This window comes from Plecotus auritus (genome assembly GCF_963455305.1).
Source record: "Plecotus auritus genome assembly, chromosome: 14".
NCBI classification, from domain to species: Eukaryota; Metazoa; Chordata; class Mammalia; order Chiroptera; family Vespertilionidae; genus Plecotus; species Plecotus auritus.
Window position 1 is genome coordinate 1,744,996 of NC_137780.1, and position 19,183 is coordinate 1,764,178.

Below are 19,183 nucleotides of genomic sequence, written 5' to 3' on the forward strand. Positions count from 1 at the left end.
TGTAGATTGGGAGTTGGTACTGTAGACTGGGAGTTGGTACTGTAGACTGGGAGTTGGTATTGTAGACTGGGAGTTGGTACTGTAGATTGGGAGTTGGTACTGTAGATTGGGAGTTGGTACTGTAGTTTGGGAGTTGGTACTGTAGACTGGGAGTTGGTACTGTAGATTGGGAGTTGGTATTGTAGATTGGGAGTTGGGTATTGTAGATTGGGAGTTGGTATTGTAGATTGGGAGTTGGTATTGTAGATTGGGAGTTGGTATTGTAGACTGGGAGTTGGTATTGTAGACTGGGAGTTGGTATTGTAGACTGGGAGTTGGTATTGTAGACTGGGAGTTGGTATTGTAGACTGGGAGTTGGTATTGTAGATTGGGAGTTGGTATTGTAGACTGGGAGTTGGTATTGTAGACTGGGAGTTGGTATTGTAGATTGGGAGTTGGTACTGTAGACTGGGAGTTGGTACTGTAGACTGGGAGTTGGTACTGTAGACTGGGAGTTGGTACTGTAGACTGGGAGTTGGGTATTGTAGATTGGGAGTTGGTATTGTAGATTGGGAGTTGGTATTGTAGATTGGGAGTTGGTATTGTAGATTGGGAGTTGGTATTGTAGACTGGGAGTTGGTATTGTAGACTGGGAGTTGGTATTGTAGACTGGGAGTTGGTACTGTAGACTGGGAGTTGGTATTGTAGACTGGGAGTTGGTATTGTAGACTGGGAGTTGGTATTGTAGACTGGGAGTTGGTATTGTAGACTGGGAGTTGGTACTGTAGACTGGGAGTTGGTATTGTAGATTGGGAGTTGGTATTGTAGATTGGGAGTTGCCGACGTCCACTCCACCTTCCTCACCAACTCCCAGGCCCCTGTCCACGCAGCCTCTGCTCCACGCGAGGTCGGGGCCCCCGCGGGAAAGATCAGGAACACGCCCACAGGACAGGACACGCAGGCGCGGAAACGCCAGGAGAGACACGGAGAATGTGCCGTCAGGGTCCCGAGAAGAGAGGTTACCGTGGAAAGTGGGGGGCTCTCCACGGGAAAGACACGGGTTAGATGCTCTTTGAAGGCCGGTCAGGTCTCAGGAGCCAGAGAAGATGGAGGTGCACGGGACCCAAGCCGCCGAGGCTGGGGAGATGGTTAAAACCCAACGCTGAGACCTTTGTCCTTATTTGTGCGTGAGAACTACGAACTCGACATGAACACTCAGTCCTGACAACACCGGGCCATTCCGTGTTAGCGACCGGCTGCTGCAGTCCCTAAGGGGCTGTCTGTGCGCGTCTAAGTGCAGGGGTGTGAGCCCGCCCGGGAGGCCGCCTTACCTGTGGCTGGAACTGGGGGGCAGGGGGCCCCTGCAGGCCTTGCGGCTGCTCCTCCATCATCCGCAGGAAGGACCGTCAGAGCGCTGCGAAGGCAAAGACGAGATGTCAGCGGGACATGCCACTCACCCGCATCGTCACCACCGGGACGGCCCAACGCTTCCGAGGAGCCACGAAGCCCGCCGCGGGGCTCAGGGGCGAGCGTCGCCCTGTGAGCCAGGAGGTCAGGGTTCGATTCCCGGTCAGGGCGCAGGCCTGGGTGGCGGGCTCCATCCCCAGTGTGGGGCGTGCAGGAGGCAGCCGGTCCATGTTCTCGCTCATCACTGATGTTTCTGTCTCTCTCTCCCTCTCCCTTCCTCTCTGACATCAATAAAAGTATATATTTTTTTAAAAAGGAGCCCATTAAGACAGCCACACTCACATCGGCCAGCTGCTCAGCACAAGTCTGTCCACCCCACACCAAGCGTCGCCGTCCCACCACGCGCTCAGCAAACCCGGCAGCGAGGGGGACCCTCTCCTCCGACAGGCCTCAGGGGCCCCTCTCTGCACCGAGAAGGACACTCAGGAAGACCCCGCGACCGCGCTCAGGCCTGCCATGCCCGTCCCGCCACGCACCCCGGCGTCATGTTCTACCAACGGTGGCCCGGGTCCCGTGTGTCCGACGACAACGCCTACAGTGACGTCTCACGGAGGGTGTGGCTCCCTCCCGCACTCGCCGCTGTAATTACAACGTCCCTCCCATTCATTCCGGAAACACAGGCTGAACTGTCAGGTTCCACTGACAGCACTGACGACGGGAAACCAGAACAATCTGCACTTCGTTATTCCCTTTAAAGCCACAGAAACCCCCGGACCGGGCCCCTTGTCCTGCGAATAGCTTCTCGTAGCCGGAGTCCCGTCCCTTTAAATCCTTCCCGGTGGCATCTTTGCCTGATGAACGGACACTCATCATTTGAATTCGGCCTCGCTAACCGATCCTCCCCTTTGTGACCAGCGCTCTGAGTCCCTCTGAAGACTCTTCGCCCTCCGTCTCCTGCAGCTCCTTCTCCTGCAGCTCTATTGTCCTCTGGCCCGGGGTCTGCACCAGCCTGGGGTGCCCGCGGCCGGGGGCAAGGCCGAGGCTGCAGGGAGCCTGGGAACACCGCTCTCCGCTCGGTTAGAAGGTGTGCTCAGAGGCTGACAGTGAAGGACACACCCCAGGCCCGGTGTCACGCTGCCCTGCGCTCACACAGTGTCTCCGGTTTGTCCCCGGGCCCATCCCCACCGCCACAGGGCCCGGCAGGACCGCGTTTCCATCCTCCAACAAGACTGAGGTCACTGAGCAGAGGCGGGCATCGACAGCTCCTTCACAGGTTTCCCAGTCGTCATGGGTCAGGCCGCGCCAGCTGAGGTGACCACGGGCTCTCCGAGGAGGGGTTGATGCTGGGAGCCAGCGTTGCCAGTGAAAACCAGGAAGGTCCTCTAGCGCCCGAGCTCCGTTCCCAAGCGCCGTTCCCCCCACCACACCCCCCAGGAGCGGGGCTCCGCGGAAAGTGCAGCCGAGCGGGCCGGGGCTGGGAGGGCACCGAGCCGGAACCCCCGACACCCAAGAGTGTGCCAAGGGCCTGCTGCAAGGCCACCCCTGGGGCGATTCTAGAGGAACACCGACACCCAAGGACTCACACAACAGCCGGAGGCAGACAGATACGAACCAGGACACAGTGGACGCGGGACTGTTCTTACAAGATGACGTCACCTTATAAAGAAAGGGGGGGCGGGTCTGAAAAATCACTGTTTGCCAGTCTTCAAGGAAATGATTGATTCAGGCAGGAATCATCGTGGAGGGTCAACTAGCGGAGAAAGTTATTTACGGTGTCCCCAAGCATCCCCCCCACACACATTCTCAACCAACCCCAAAGGGAGAAGGCAACCCGAGAGCAGAGACCTTGGCAGCCCTCCCGAGCCACAGATCCAGTGAAAGAGACGCCAGGAGCCTCTCAATAGGATGCACCTGGACCAAAACACCAGGCTGTTCCTGCCCAACTCGCAAAGCCCGATGCACGCGAGGAGACACGGATGAACTACTAAGCTGTACGGACGCCCCTGCCTGTCGCCCACCCTCCCCCTGAAGTTCACTGCCATGGGCTGCAGTCTGGGCGGTGACAAAGCCCCGGGAACAGTGACACGAGTCCTCGCCTCCCCCGAGGAGATGGCGAGGGATGGGACTGCGGAAGAAATCGATCCCACTCCGTGACGGACGCGTGGAAAGCAGGTCATTGCGTGGCCCGACAGGAAATAAGATGGAAGTAGCTGGGATCGCCCCGGACCCCCACCCCTCCCGAGGCCTCTCAAGATCTCCTCACTCACACTCACTGCTCACTGCTCCGCCGAGGCTACACCCGAAGACTGCATGTCACTTCTGCGACTGGACCTGTATGTCTGCCAAGTCATCGCGGGAGGAGGGAGGCAGGAAGAGCTAGCATTTCCAGTAACTGTCACGAGAAACTGAGAAATGTAATGAACCTTTCCATTTTGTAGGAAAGTAGACATCACCTTCCCGACAATGCACCGAGATAAAGAGCTCAGGCATGCGGGAAGAATGTGAAGGCCATGTTGCCACTGGAAAATGATGATAAGGGAGGAGGGGGAGGGAGCGAGAGAGAGACTGATGGGCTGCCTCCTGCACGCCCCTTACCAGGATGGAACCTGCGAGCCAGGCCGGTGCCCTGACTGGGCATCTACCCGGCACCCTTCCGGTGCGGGGACCATACCAACCGGCGGCCGGCGGGGCCCAGCAGTGCTTGCTTCTCTCCCCATCTCCCCGCCTGGCCCGGGGGTTCAGCAGGCGCAGCAGCCCCAATGAGGGCCTCCCCGGGAACGGAAGGAAGACCAGGGAGCCGAGCGCCCGCTGGCTGTGCGCACAGCATGGAGGCCGACCTGCTCCCAGCCCCCAAGCACCCCTCCCCGGAGCCAGCGCCCACGCGGTGTGACTGACAGGCGTCCCGGGCAGGGATGCCCAGCGGCCCTCCCCATCCTCCTCCTGACACCTCCCCAGCAGCCAGCCTGGCCGTGATGATGATGGACGCCCCGAGCCGGAGCGGACGTGGACTCGGGTGGCTGAGGCCGCGCGGCGTTATTTCTGGTTTGCAAACGGGCTGGCCGCGCACCTGACCTTTCAGGCCCAGCCCAACGGCGTCAGCAGCGGGCCTGGCATGAATGGTCGCGCCGACCGGTCCGCGCAGGAAACGCCAGCTCGGTGCGAAGTTCAAACGCCGGTGCTCCCCGGACCCCCGTTTATCACAGCCTTTGCCGAACAAAGGGCTCCCCGATTCCGGGGCTCTGAGCCAGAGTTTATGTCTCCAACCCACCTGACCAGTCAGTGCTCCGCTGGGAACTGACCCCTGAAGGTGACCTTCAGTGCTCCGGTTCAGGATCCAGTCCCAACTCCTCGGTCTGGAATTCACGCCACGGAAATGCCCTCATTCCTTCCTGGCAGAGGGCAGGCCCGGGGGAAAGGGATGAACAGCGAAGGGCCTGGCATCGGGGCGCTCGGCGGCTCGTGCGGAAGGTCAGGGCCACGGCCAGGGTCGCGGCCACAGCCGCCAGGGAGCGGCTCGCGTTTCAGGCTGGTCCCGGCGCTGCAGGTGCTGCGAGCCCGCAGCGCATCTCACAGACCCGGGGCAGCTACGGGAGCGGCTCACAGCCTCACGGCCTCCTCTGTTCCAAACTGGCCCATTTCTGAGCTTCGGACGCCTCGTTCCCGGCCCAGTGCTCCCCTGGGCCAGCACAGGTCCCCTGCGGCCGGGCGTGCCCCCGGTGCCCCGCAGCAGCCGGCACCACGCGCGGGCACCAGGCCTTCCTGGGCTGCAGTGCACCACGGCCCGATGCCAGGCCCTGGGGACAAAGGCGGCAGGAGCGTCCCCAGCCGCCCGGCCCATCACAGGCCTCCCGCCGTCCGTGTGCCTCCCAGGCTACCAGCTGGTTCATTCCATCGGGGCTTTAAAGGCACAGGCGGGCCGGCAGCAGGAACACCAACCAGAACACTAACCTCCACTCTTAATTCGTGACCATGACCTTGGGCAGTAATGAGAGCAGGCTCACTCTCAAACCAGCTTCTCCCCCCCTCCCTCCCTCTCTCTCTCAATCTCTCTCTCTCTCTCTCCCTCTCTCTCTCTCTCTCTCTCTCTCTCTCCACACACATACACACACACACACACCCTTGTCCACGGAGAAGCAGGGGCTAAGGAGACCACGTATTTAATATATGATTAACCTTCAGCAAGAGAAAAACCCAGGATGGGACGGTGAAGCCATGACGGAGCACGCCCAGAACCCCTCCTGCTGACAGCGGACGTCAGGCCACGCCCGGCTCTAACGCCCCTGGGATGAGTGTCCGTCAAACACGCTCATCACGGCCAACACCGCTGGACTCCCCGCCGTGGGTCTCCTCCCTGCTTCCCTCTTTTCTCCCATCGAACAGGGGAACCTGAAGGACACCCACCCATCCTCAGCGTGCGACTGTCACACGTAACGGCATTGTAAAATGACACTTTTCCGTGTGTGTGGTTTCTGTATTAGAACAAAACTCGATGTCCTAACAACTGCTTTCACCGTGTAAGGAGGTTCTTTAAGGAGGTTAGCGAGGCCGCTGCTTCAGCTCAAGCACTGACCCTCCCGTGCCAGTGAAGGGGCTGCCGGGTTGCTTTATGCTGCTGCTGCGTGCTAACATGTTCTGTAAGTTCAGCCTGTGAGTCCGTCCCCGCTCTACATGCAATTTCCCAACAGCCATTTCTTCTGCAGGAAAGCTGAGCGCCTGGACCCAGCCCCACCGGTTAGAACTCGGTTTGCTTCGTGGCTAACCTTACCCACGTCTCGGAGGAGGGTCCAGGACAAATCATTTGGGGGAGCAGGGGAACGCGAGCCGAGGGCACAAGTCTTAACCCGCTTGGACCCAGAATGCTCCTCAGGACGACCACAACGCCCGAGCCCCGGCACCTCACACAGCCAACCAAGGTCCCGATCGCGTCTCCACAGCCCCTTCGGTCTCAGGAGTCCGCGCGGCTCCCATTTCCTCCGAAGCCAGTCAGCGGGGCAGGCCCGCTGCGCACACTGTCTGCTGGCACCCGTTCCCGGAGCGGCTCCAGGCTGGGAGGTGGTGCTCCCCTGGGAGGTGGTGCTCCCCTGGGAGGTGGTGCTCCAGGCAGTTGCCATAGTGACGACCCAGCGCCAGCCCAGCGACATCGCAGGACCAAGCCCTCCCGGACCCCTGGGCAGCCCGGGAGGAGCGCGCCCTGCAAGCCGTCCAGGGCCGGTCACGTGGGGCCCGCACGGCAGGCGCACGAGGCTTGTCCTGCTCCAACGACCCCGCATCCACCGCTGACCGCAGAGGGGAAGGCGCCGCTGACCGCGCAGAGGGGAAGGCGCCGCTGACCGCGCAGAGACGAAGCCGCCGCTGACCGCTGACCACTGACCGCTGACCGCTGACCGCAGAGGGGAAGGCACCGCTGACCGCAGAGGGGAAGGCACCGCTGACCACTGACCGCTGACCGCTGACCGCAGAGGGGAAGGCACCGCTGACCGCAGAGGGGAAGGCGCCGCTGACCGCAGAGGGGAAGGCGCCGCTGACCGCAGAGGGGAAGGCGCCGCTGACCGCAGAGGGGAAGGCGCCGCTGACCGCAGAGGGGAAGGCGCCGCTGACCACAGAGGCGAAGCCGCCGCTGACCACAGAGGCGAAGCCGCCGCTGACCGCGCAGAGGGGAAGGCGCCGCTGACCGCAGAGGGGAAGGCACCGCTGACCGCAGAGGGGAAGGCACCGCTGACCGCAGAGGGGAAGGCGCCGCTGACCGCAGAGGGGAAGGCACCGCTGACCGCAGAGGGGAAGGCACCGCTGACCGCAGAGGGGAAGGCACCGCTGACCGCAGAGGGGAAGGCACCGCTGACCGCAGAGGGGAAGGCACCGCTGACCGCAGAGGGGAAGGCACCGCTGACCGCAGAGGGGAAGGCACCGCTGACCGCGCAGAGGGGAAGGCGCCGCTGACCGCAGAGGGGAAGGCGCCGCTGACCGCAGAGGGGAAGGCACCGCTGACCGCAGAGGGGAAGGCGCCGCTGACCGCAGAGGGGAAGGCGCCGCTGACCGCAGAGGGGAAGGCACCGCTGACCGCAGAGGGGAAGGCACCGCTGACCGCAGAGGGGAAGGCACCGCTGACCGCGCAGAGGGGAAGGCGCCGCTGACCGCGCAGAGGGGAAGGCGCCGCTGACCGCGCAGAGGGGAAGGCGCCGCTGACCGCGCAGAGACGAAGCCGCCGCTGACCGCTGACCACTGACCGCTGACCGCTGACCGCAGAGGGGAAGGCACCGCTGACCACTGACCGCTGACCGCTGACCGCAGAGGGGAAGGCACCGCTGACCGCAGAGGGGAAGGCACCGCTGACCACTGACCGCTGACCGCTGACCGCAGAGGGGAAGGCACCGCTGACCGCAGAGGGGAAGGCGCCGCTGACCGCAGAGGGGAAGGCACCGCTGACCGCAGAGGGGAAGGCACCGCTGACCGCAGAGGGGAAGGCACCGCTGACCGCAGAGGGGAAGGCACCGCTGACCGCAGAGGGGAAGGTACCGCTGACCGCAGAGGGGAAGGCACCGCTGACCGCAGAGGGGAAGGCACCGCTGACCGCAGAGGGGAAGGCACCGCTGACCGCAGAGGGGAAGGTACCGCTGACCGCAGAGGGGAAGGCACCGCTGACCGCAGAGGGGAAGGCACCGCTGACCGCGCAGAGGGGAAGGCACCGCTGACCGCGCAGAGGGGAAGGCACCGCTGACCGCAGAGGGGAAGGCACCGCTGACCGCAGAGGGGAAGGCACCGCTGACCGCGCAGAGGGGAAGGCACCGCTGACCGCAGAGGGGAAGGCACCGCTGACCGCAGAGGGGAAGGCGCCGCTGACCGCAGAGGGGAAGGCGCCGCTGACCGCAGAGGGGAAGGCGCCGCTGACCGCAGAGGGGAAGGCGCCGCTGACCGCAGAGGGGAAGGCGCCGCTGACCGCAGAGGGGAAGGCGCCGCTGACCGCAGAGGGGAAGGCGCCGCTGACCGCAGAGGGGAAGGCGCCGCTGACCGCAGAGGGGAAGGCGCCGCTGACCGCAGAGGGGAAGGCGCCGCTGACCGCGCAGAGGGGAAGGCGCCGCTGACCGCGCAGAGGGGAAGGCGCCGCTGACCGCAGAGGGGAAGGCACCGCTGACCGCACAGAGGGGAAGGCACCGCTGACCGCGCAGAGGGGAAGGCGCCGCTGACCGCACAGAGGGGAAGGCGCCGCTGACCGCGCAGAGGGGAAGGCGCCGCTGACCGCGCAGAGGGGAAGGCGCCGCTGACCGCGCAGAGGGGAAGGCGCCGCTGACCGCGCAGAGGGGAAGGCGCCGCTGACCGCACAGAGGGGAAGGCACCGCTGACCGCACAGAGGGGAAGGCACCGCTGACCGCGCAGAGGGGAAGGCACCGCTGACCGCACAGAGGGGAAGGCACCGCTGACCGCACAGAGGGGAAGGCACCGCTGACCGCGCAGAGGGGAAGGCGCCGCTGACCGCAGAGGGGAAGGCGCCGCTGACCGCAGAGGGGAAGGCGCCGCTGACCGCAGAGGGGAAGGCGCCGCTGACCGCGCAGAGGGGAAGGCACCGCTGACCGCAGAGGGGAAGGTACCGCTGACCGCAGAGGGGAAGGCACCGCTGACCGCACAGAGGGGAAGGCACCGCTGACCGCGCAGAGGGGAAGGCACCGCTGACCGCAGAGGGGAAGGCACCGCTGACCGCAGAGGGGAAGGCGCCGCTGACCGCGCAGAGGGGAAGGCACCGCTGACCGCGCAGAGGGGAAGGCACCGCTGACCGCACAGAGGGGAAGGCACCGCTGACCGCAGAGGGGAAGGCACCGCTGACCGCGCAGAGGGGAAGCCGCCGCTGACCGCAGAGGGGAAGCTACGGCTCTGGGTGTGCCGTGTCCTGAACCCGTCAGAGAGGCAGCGATGCCCCAGGATTCCAGGCCATCGTTATCTGTCTCATCCACACAGCACGGGAACTGCCGCGTTTAAAGTTCATGGAAATCGAGGCGACCTGCTCCGTGTCGTCACGTGCCTCCCCTGTCACCGGGCCCACACAGGCCTCTCGCCCACGAGGAACGCATGCGCCCGTTTCCCGGGGCGGTCACACCACCTTTCCCCTTCGCACGCCCACACGGAAACTGTGTGAGTGGCAAGCCCGCTCCTTGTTCACACTTTTATGTTTAGTAAATGACTCCGGACCGTTAGCTCCGTTAAGAAACCGGAGGTGTGCTCTCAGAAAAAAGAACGTCCCTACGGGAACTGCTCCACCTGGGCTCCCGCTGCGGCTTCCGCTCCACAAGCAAAGCCACACGCCACGACGGTCTTCCTAAGGCATTATGGTTATCACAAGTTATTTCAGGGTCATAATTATCGGGGGGGGGGGGGGAGGGGGCTATGCCAAAGGGGGCAGAGTGCTAAGTAACAATACAACTGAGTCCTGGCCCCGACCCCGTCACTCCTTCTGGGCGCCGGTCCACGCCCGCCTGGCGAGCCAGGGCAGCCTGCCTTCCCCCAGCAAAGGGCAACCCCCCCAGTCCCCGCCACCACGGTCCACCGGGAGCTCAGGGGCACCCTGACCCACCACTTTAATGAACGGAACGTTAGCAGCGTCCCAAGGCTTTTAAGTAGCAGTTAAAACTGCACGCTTAGAGACATATGTACTACTATTTGTAATACTTCAAACAATTAAAAAAATTTTAAAAAAACTGCACGCTTATTGCTAAACTACAGACCCACACGAAAAGGGGGGGGGGGACCTGCAGGTTTCCCTGTGCCCGTGGCTTCCAGGGTTTCCAAGTTCCATGTTCCTATGAACTCTTCCAGCAAAATGCCAGCGACCGGCTCCACCAACATCTTCACGTCTGAACGGGATCTTCTCAGAACATCCCGGCGGGGAGGGGGCGTCATTTCCAGATTACAGGTGAGACGACTTAGGGGCACGCTATGTCCCTTACCCTTGATGGCACAAGGAGACGATCCTGGAGCTCGGTTTCCGGAAGTCGGTAGATCAGTATTAAGTCCAGCCTGTTTGTATGTGCGTGCACACATGCACATACATGCCAAGCCCCGTGACTGCATCTCTTCCAGGAAACGGGCGATTCCTGGAACGGGACGGGATGATTCTAGGAAAAGCAGAAACCTGCGCGTGCACGAACGGACTCCGTCCGCCCCGTGGAGCCGCGGGCCGGGCGCTGGTTTCGGGGGCCTGAGGCGTCCTCAGACCACAGGGACGGGGACGTGTGTGCAGCTCAGAGCTGCCCCATCCTGCGGAGGTCAGAGCCGCCTCGTCCCAAACCCGACTGCGTGCTGGAGCCCTTCGTGCTTCCCCAGGATAACCCTCCGGCCCGGGAGCCTGCCCCCCCCCCCCCCGTTGTGTTCCGGAATAGCTGACCCCACCCCGGCACACGTTGAGGCACAGAGCGGCAGCTGGGTGACAGGGAAACAGCCTCTGCGTCCCGTCCCCAGCTCCCGGCCTTTGCCACGGCACCTCTTCAAGGGCCTTTCTGAAGGGCGCCCGTGGGATGGGTGTTCCCTAACCCTTAACAACCCGCAAGCATGTTCCATGTCCGTCACACGTGAGCGGTCCGGTGGCCGTGCGTGCAGCGCGGTGGCCACGGCCTGTTTGTTCTCCGCAGGCCCCGCGTCACTGTGCCCCGGCTCCCGGGACTCTGTGGCACTGGAGAGCGCACAGGGCCTTTCCGGTGCCCTGGGCGAAGGACCAGCTCCAGCGGCTCGCTTTTGCCGACGACGGGTGAGGGGCTGCGCGTGCAGCTGTCACTCCTTAGCCCGGTGCCCGCGTGAAATGAGCCGAGCGAGCCACGGAGCCCACCAGGAAGAGCGCGTCTCAGAGGAGAGCCCTCCCTGCTTTCAGCTCCACACAGACGCAGCTTCTGCTCCACGGTCCGGGAGCTTTCTGCTGGCTCTCCTGCTCGAGGTCTGTTCCAGGGCAGTCCCTGCCTCCTGCACACACCTATCTCCTGCACACACCTATCTCCTGCACACACCTATCTCCTGCACACACCTATCTCCTGCACACACCTACCTCCTGCACACGCCCGCCTCCTGCACACGCCTATCTCCTGCACACACCTACCTCCTGCACACACCTGCCTCCTGCACACGCCTGCCTCCTACACACACCTGCCTCCTGACGCTGAGGCTATATGAACCAGGGGCTCCAGGACCACCCATCACTCCCTCCGCGAGGTCCACACCTCAGAGCCCCTCTGCACCCCTTTCCCAGGGCATGGCATTGCCACCAGTCACCCCGGAGGGTTCCCAGGTCACACCCTCACCTCCACAAAGTCCCCAACTCTTAGTCTACCTCCCAACCCTCTCTCTGCTTATCCCAGACCTCGAGATTCGAACTGCCAGCTGCTGCTCCTGACTTCGGTCGTTCAGCTCCTCCTCTATGCTCTCACCGTAATCGCCTGTCTAACACGGAAACCTGAGACACGCTCCTGCTGAAAACCCTTCCCGGGGAACAGCCTTCTCTCAGCCTTGCCCCTCACTGCCCGCACGGACCCAGGAGCCCCTCCCCGGGCCTCAGTGACCACGCACACTTCCTCCAACGCCAGGCCTTCTGCACGTCGGCCCTGGGCTGCAGGCACGGCCACCGGGCAGCCAGCGCTGACAAGAATGCCGTGAGGAAACACAGCGACGCTCAGGGCGTGACTCACACCTCCCAGAGGCTCAGGTTCCAGGAAGGAAGCGGGGACAGCACAACTGTGGGCAGAGGCCACGGAGCCGGAGGCCTCAGGGGCCAAAGCAAGCCGTCAGCGCACCCCCGGGCGACCGAGCCGCGCCTTCGAGGATGCAGAGGATTGTCATCGAGAGGGAAGGGCCCAAGTGCAGGAAACAGTGGATAGAGCATCAGCCTGCGGACTGAAAGGTCCCAGGTTCGATTCCGGTCAAGGGCACGTACCTTGGTTGCGGGCACATCCCCAGTAGGAGGTGTGCAGGAGGCAGCTGATCGATGTTTCTCTCTCATCGATGTTTCTAGCTCTCTATCCCTCTCCCTTCCTCTCTGTAAAAAAGCAATAAAATATATTTTAAAAAAAAACGCGTAAAGCTGAGCCAGGGAGGCCAGAAAGGGCAGTGACCAAGAAATGGAAGGGGTCAGCTGTGAGCGAGCCGAGGGGGTGCAGGGGATGGCCTGGGAAGGCGGTCAGGGTCAGGGTCAGGGTCAGGTCAGGGTCAGGGTCAGGCCTAAAACCAAACCACGGCTGGAAGCACCAAGCGGGATTGTCGCGCAGACTGTTGACTTGCTTCCCACGACCCGCCAACGCCCAGGTTTCTTTCTTCGACCCGCGACCTGGGGGACAGGAGGAGAGCGGGGAGAACCCAGGACCACGTGGGCGAAGAGGAATGCAGAGCACGCGGGACCCCACGGCTGCGGGAAGCCTCCGCAGCCCAACGCTCCACGTCCTGCGTCCAGGCTCTCGGGCCTCCCCAGGTCACAGAGAGCTGACCTCGACGTGAAACTAGCTTGAACCCCGACACCGTGCCGTCAGCTGGCTCACCCGGAAGAACACGGGCCTCCGTGGCTCAGTGGGGTGGTGACCACCCAACGCACGAACAGAACAGCTGCATCAGGGACCGCCCGCAGGAGGCCAGGGTCCCAGCGTCCCCACTCAGCACCGTGGCCCCCTGCAGCCGGGCTGGCCCTCTCCCCACAGGCAACGCCCCCCCAGGCCAGGCGCTCGCCTCTCCACCCAGGCCCGGGGTCAGCTCAGCTCCGCAGACCTGGGGTTGGCGTGGAAAAGACAGAAGGTGAGCCCAGGCTTCACCCCGGACTTCGAGACCGCCTCTTCCTAGCGCCTCTGCTTCGTGCATCCTGTTGGAAGGTAGGCCTAGGAGTGGGCATCATCAAAACGCCCAACCAGCGAGCAAGGTGAGCAGATGAGCCCTGGCATCGGAAGCGGTCGGGCAGCTTCCTGGCACAGGGCGCCCGCCTGGCATGCGAAGGCCTGTCTGGGTCCCTGACGGGAGGGCAGCTGGAGGGGCCGAGGGCCGGCGCCGTTATCAGCGGAAAGAAGGCGGTCACGGAAAAAGGAACCTGTCACTCATCGTGACGTTCTTGAACGCCGTCCACACGCCAGACAGGCAGGACGGAAAGCTGGGTGCAGCCGGCCCAGAGCCAGAGCTGCCGGCAGCCCTGGGGGTGGGACTGCACCATCCCGGGGGCACGGGACGTGGTGAGCCTGCACGCCCGGCTGAGAGACACCGCAGAGCCGCCACCAAGGAGAGAGCAGCGCCCACAGTGTGGGGGACCCCCCCCCCCCCCCGCCGCCGGGGCTGGATGGACCAGAAATGCACACTCAGGTACACTGCTTCCCCCACTGCGCGAGGTGGCATTTTCCCGTCCGTTGTTACTCAGTGTCACTCATAAAACAGCTATACTCCTGCATCCAATTGGTCGTGACTGAGTGACAGCCGTGATTTAAAGAGCAAGTGCCCAGGCATCTGAGCTGAGGCGCTGGCTACCACGGCCGGGAGAGGCGGGCTCAGGCCTGAACCCCACGAAGCTGCGCCTGCTCCTGGCCAGACATGGTGGCGGCAGCGGGACGGCCTCTACAAACCAATCCATCAATCGCTTTCCAATGAGATAGCAGTGTCTCCCTTTAAAGGCCGGGTGGCATCCCCCAGTGCGGCCCGGGCAGCGCCATCTGTGCTACTTACGGTCAAGGCAGGTCCCATCGCGGGCCGGTCGCTCCCGGACCTGCACATAAAACCACTGGTGCCTGCTCCCCCACACGCCTACCTGTCAAACCCGGATCTGACAGCACTCTGGGGGTTCACAGCCGGGCCCACAGCACCCACTTCCTGGGCCACCGCAGTCAAGGTTCGGGTCTGGGGCCCCCAAAATAGCTGCCCCTTCCCTGCCGGGGCTGTGTCCAAGGCCTGGCTGCGCGGTCCCGGCTGGTGGCTCCCGGATCACAGACCGCACACTCAAACTCCCTGCCATCCATCAAAGAGCATGTCATAACCCTCCTGCTCCAGCGGGAGGAGGACTCCAGGAGCAGTGGGAGAACTGCTAATAAGACACGACTCCTTTTCATCGGGGTTCAGACTCTAGGTCATCGAGTGACAAAGTGAAGCTAAAACAACATGCCATCAACGATCAAAACACTCACTGAACGTGTAAGCTTTATTAAAACGTTGTTTTAGGTCTACACGGAAAACGTTCACGTTAAATAAACATAAATGCCGGTTCTTACTGAACACTCCACCTGCCCACATACCATCCTGAATGCTAACACCGGCCACCACACTATTTTAACACCAAAGACTATAAAGGACACAAAAGAAGTGAACTTGTACGTTGCTATTAGAAACTGAGAATAGAACATGAATTCTTTCCCACAAAATTAACCCATCATAAGCACTCTTGGTGTACAATGAATATCTTTCCATTCACCTCTGTTTGTTGAATAACAAAGCATGCCTGGAAATAAACTGTTCGGAATAAGGACACGCCCTCTGCGGAGATAAAGGACCTGCTCTCCCCCGCACACACACCCCCACCCCCCTGTCTGTGTGACAGTATGCAAACGTACCGCATTATTTGACTACAGGTCCAGCAGGTAGATAGGAAAGACAGTGGAAGCTTTGCAATATCTTACGTGGTACAAGTTTAACCATTTTTCATAAGCGTATCTATTTGATTTTCCTAATCATGATATAGTATCGTTACAACCACGACAAAAATTAGAGCAATTTTTCAAGTAAATATGAGGAAAATATTTTAACAATTGAAAAAAAATGATTACGAGAATACTGAAAAGGAAATTTTAATTTTGCCATTTCGCACTCAGTTTAAGGATATTCTGCAGCTCCCATTTCCTGCTGTCCAAAACATCACCACCCCCTCCCCCCCGCCCAGCCTCTAGGGTCTTTTTCTACCCCAGCAGCTAAGGATAACTGCCCCTCAAACCCACAGAAACACTAACTCAAATAGGGAGTCCGTGACATCATGAACAGGGAAATCACAGAGCCCAGGGCCACAGGGGAGGCAGGAGGGTCCCCACAGCGGAGGGAGGGTCCTCAGAAGGGAGAACCGGGGGGGGGGGGGGGGGGGGGGAGACGGACGCACACCTCGGGGCCCCGCTTTGACAAAGACGCTCTCGTGGCTCCTCTGAGCAGCCCTCCCCGAGCTGAGACAACTGGGGTCCCGGCACCTGGAGCAACTCCACAAGGTCACAGGGCAGGAGACAACGTGGGCTTCTTAGCTTCTGGGCGGCGGTCAGAGGGGAGGGTGGTGTGCGCCCTGCCTGCAGGACGGACGGACGGACGGACGGACGGACGGACACACGCACACGCACGCACCCCGCACAGTAGTCTTTGCTGTTGGTTTAACGGGGGTGGGGAGGGTCTTTTATAAAAGCCTCAGTTTTGAGAAACACAAAGCAATCTGCCCCCTCCTGCTCCTGCCAGAAACCCCCTCTGAAAGCAGGAGGCGGTCGCCGCGGTAGGAAACACCGCCCTAGGGACTTGGGTTCTGACATTTGGGGGAAACTTCAGGGCAAAACCCCATCAGTCGCCGCGACCACGTTCAGCTTGCCGACCAGCTCGGTTTCCCGCCGACCCGAACGTTTCCGTCGCAGCTGGCACTGGGGGGCCGGGCGCGGACGAGGGGTGAGAGGACAGCGGAGCCGCCTCGCCCTCCTCTCCACGTGCGCCCCGCGTCCCAGCGCGCAGCCCTTCCCTCCACTGGAACTCCGGCCCCGCCCGCCCCGCCCGGGACCGGAAGTCCCGCCCCCGAGCGGGAACCACGCTGTCCTCGCCGCTCATTGGCTGCGGGGGCCGTCAGTGCCCCGGGGGCGGGGCCTCGCGCGGCGGGACGGAATCTCAGGCCCGCACCTCCCAGGGCGCCCGGGCTCCCCAAGCCCGGAGTCTTTCGCCACCAGCCTCCACCAGGGGGGTCCTCCGCCCTTTGATCTCGACATCTCGCCTCCCACCGTCCCCACGCGGTTTCTGCCCTTGGACTCCTCCGGGAAGCCAAGTTTTCCAGCCCCACCCCCTCGCCCCCGGCCCAGCACGCTCCCAGGCCGCGACCCAGCAGAGGATGCTGCGGTTTTCGCAGCGAACCAGCTGCGGGGCCGATTCCTTCCCCGGGAAACGAAACGACTAAACGTTTACGTAAACCGTCTTACGTGCACGGGCCTTCACCCAGCGGTTCCGGCCAAGACTACCGAGCGCCCATCCGGCAAGAGTTGCCACAAAGCCGCCGCAGTTGGCTCAACTGCACCTCTGGTTAGGGACGCGCCGTGGTCGGTGCCTGTCGGGTCGCCCCAAACGTGCCGCACACTTTCTGGGTGCAAGTCCTTAAGGCGCTCGCTCTCCCACCGACGCAGCGGCCGCTCAAGCCCCCCCCCCCCCCCCGCCCAGCACAGGCTCATCGACACCCATTCTGTCCGTCGTTCTGTAATGCGCCCCCACCACCACCCCCGCCCCGGCGCGACCCTGCTGTCGCCCGCAGGGAGGGCGCACACTTCCCGAAACTCAAAACTCCTCGGCGGGGGAACGAGACACCACCACCAGTGGTGGCAGTAACGACGGGTGCACAGTGCCCTAAGAACGAGGGCGTCTGATGGCTCCGATCGCATCCTTAGGGTCCCTGGTCTCAAAGGAGCAAGAAAAATCCCTTCGTTCATGTCACGTGTTGGGTGGGGGCATATCCTAGGGTAAGCCCTGACTATTTACCCCTGTCAAGGACTACAGCCGCGCGATGGCGGGTCCACTGGATGGCTACCTCCTGGCCCGAGGCCTGCGCTGCACAGGGGGCGACCGCCCGTAGCATCCTCTGGGTTGCGATCGCTTCCCGACACTGTCCCGGGCAACGTGGACCCCCGCCCCCCCCGACCTTCCTCCTTTTCCCTTTGGGCTCCCCTTCGTCTCTCTGGCTTGGGCCTCCAAGTTCAATGTCTTTCTTTACCACTGCCAGCGTCCTCCTCCTCCTCCTCCTCCCCCCCCTCCAAGGGCCCGCTAGGGCCTTGCCATCCCTCCCTCTCTGCCGTTCTTCGCCCTAACGGCGCCCCACGAAAGCTCACCGTCCAACCGGCCGGTGGTCCTCCCCGCGCCTCCCAAGTCACCGGGGACTCCCACCCCCCCCCCCCCCCCACCCTTCGCCACGGAACTTCGCTCGGCCGAGTCTGGCGGCGGCCGAATCCTGACAGCTGGGCCCCACCAATCAGAGACGGATAAATAACCGGTGCGGCCAATCAGCACGCGCCGGGCGGCAGGAGGCGGGACTTCGCCCAAGTTCCTCCGGTCCTGAAACTGAAGACCTGTTGCAGCCGCCGCCGCAGTGGCCGCGCAGTTTCTTAGTTACCGCGGCCTCGGCCGTCGGAGCCGGTGTTGGGCGCGGAGCCTCGGCCACTGCCCACGAGCGGGACCCCACCCCCAGCTTCAGCGCCGCGCGCCCCGCCCCACCTCCCGGCCGGCCGCGGGGCCCGGAGGCCGCCCGAACTGCCCCGACTCGCCATTCCAGCCCGGCCCCGCCGCCCGCGACCCCGCAAGCGACTCACCAGGAAGTTGGGAGGCGTCCGTCCTCCTGCCCGCGAGGGGCCCGGAGCGGGCGGGCGGCCCGGCCAGGCGGCGCCGCGGGAAGGCCCGCTGGGCCGGGGGCTGTGACCGGTGCCCGGAGCCGAACGCCACCTCGCGCCGCGCCGCCCCCGCGGACGCTGCAGGCGCGGCCACCCCGCCTCGCACGGCCCCGAGCTTCCCGAGAGCGAGCCTAGCGGCGGCCCATCCTCCCGCGGCTCCCGCTCCTCCTCCCGCGGACGCCGCTGTCAGGAGTGTAAACATCCCGGCATCCCCGAGGAGAGGGCGGGGCGACGAGGCCACGCCCCTGTGTTCCTGACCACGCCCCCGTGCCGCTGGCCACGCCCACTCCTCCCCGGAGCCCCTTGCCGCGCATCCAGCGCGCAGACTCCCCGGTGGTCCCCGCGGGCCTCCTCGCGGCGCCCTGCGCAGCGGAGGGACCCCCGCAGCCTCCCTCCGGGGCCGAGACCGCCCTGGGGGACCCCCCTCCCGGCACATCGCTGCTGCTGCCCGGCCTGGCTGTGCGGGGCGCGCCGTTCTGCACGCCCCCCAACTTCCCTCCCAGCTACACAACTTATGTTTTTTTTTTTGTTCCCTTATATTTAAACGCGCCCCACTAGCAAGGGATGAGCCGAGTGGGTGACGCCCCCTTTCTTCTGGGTCACAGCGTGGGGAGCCCAGCCTCTCTCACGAGGGGGTTTCAACCACCTGTGCGCGGAGGGAACCTGCGAATGAGTTGAGTCCCAGCCTGGACGGCAACGGCGGCTCTTGGGACGTGTCGGCCAAGTGAACAACCTGGTTTGCACCGGCCATCTCAGCTAAGGAGGAGGTGATGCATATATTATAATATTATATTATAATATAATTGCACACACATACACACCCCAGAAGCCTAGCACTGAGGCCCCGTTGGGAATGCCCACCCCAGCCCCTTCCACGCCTCAATACCTAGACGCGCATTAGCGGAGGTGGCCGCTAGGAGGCGGTGTGGAGTGCACCGCACCTTGATTTCTAATCTCAGCCCAGCGATCAGGAATACTGTGACCTGGCGGCAGCCAGGTGTGTGTCCCCTCCGGCAAGCGTGAGCCCCTTCGTCAAAGGAGAGCAGGTAGTCAGAGACGCCTATCTCTAGGCCTGGGGAGAGAATGAAAGGAGATAAGCAGTCCTCATTCCACAGTTATCGCCCCCACCCCTTTTGGGGTCTTTTCACTGGTGGGACTTCCCTACCCCTGGGGATTCCAGGCAGGCATGAATAGATTACAGCTCACATATT

General features: G+C 62.9%; 1 protein-coding gene across 7 annotated transcripts in view; it reads right to left on the reverse strand.

Moving 5' to 3' along the window:
* The window catches only part of NEK7 (NIMA related kinase 7), a 53,373-nt gene extending 35,187 nt beyond the window's left edge, over window positions 1-18,186 (reverse strand). The window contains exons 1-2 of one of the 7 annotated variants that reach the window (XM_080650973.1): window positions 17,895-18,186; window positions 1,311-1,393 (exon numbers count right to left, since the gene is read on the reverse strand). In XM_080650973.1, the coding sequence (XP_080507099.1) occupies window positions 1,311-1,370 (60 nt within the window). In that variant the 5' untranslated portion in view covers window positions 1,371-1,393; window positions 17,895-18,186. Of the gene's footprint in view, window positions 1-1,310; window positions 1,394-4,654; window positions 4,677-15,545; window positions 15,568-16,520; window positions 16,556-17,417; window positions 17,492-17,894 lie in introns of those variants that run through there. The other 6 variants (XM_080650974.1, XM_080650972.1, XM_080650971.1 and 3 more) reach the window with 6 other exon arrangements.
* Between the last annotated feature and the right edge of the window lie 997 nt (window positions 18,187-19,183).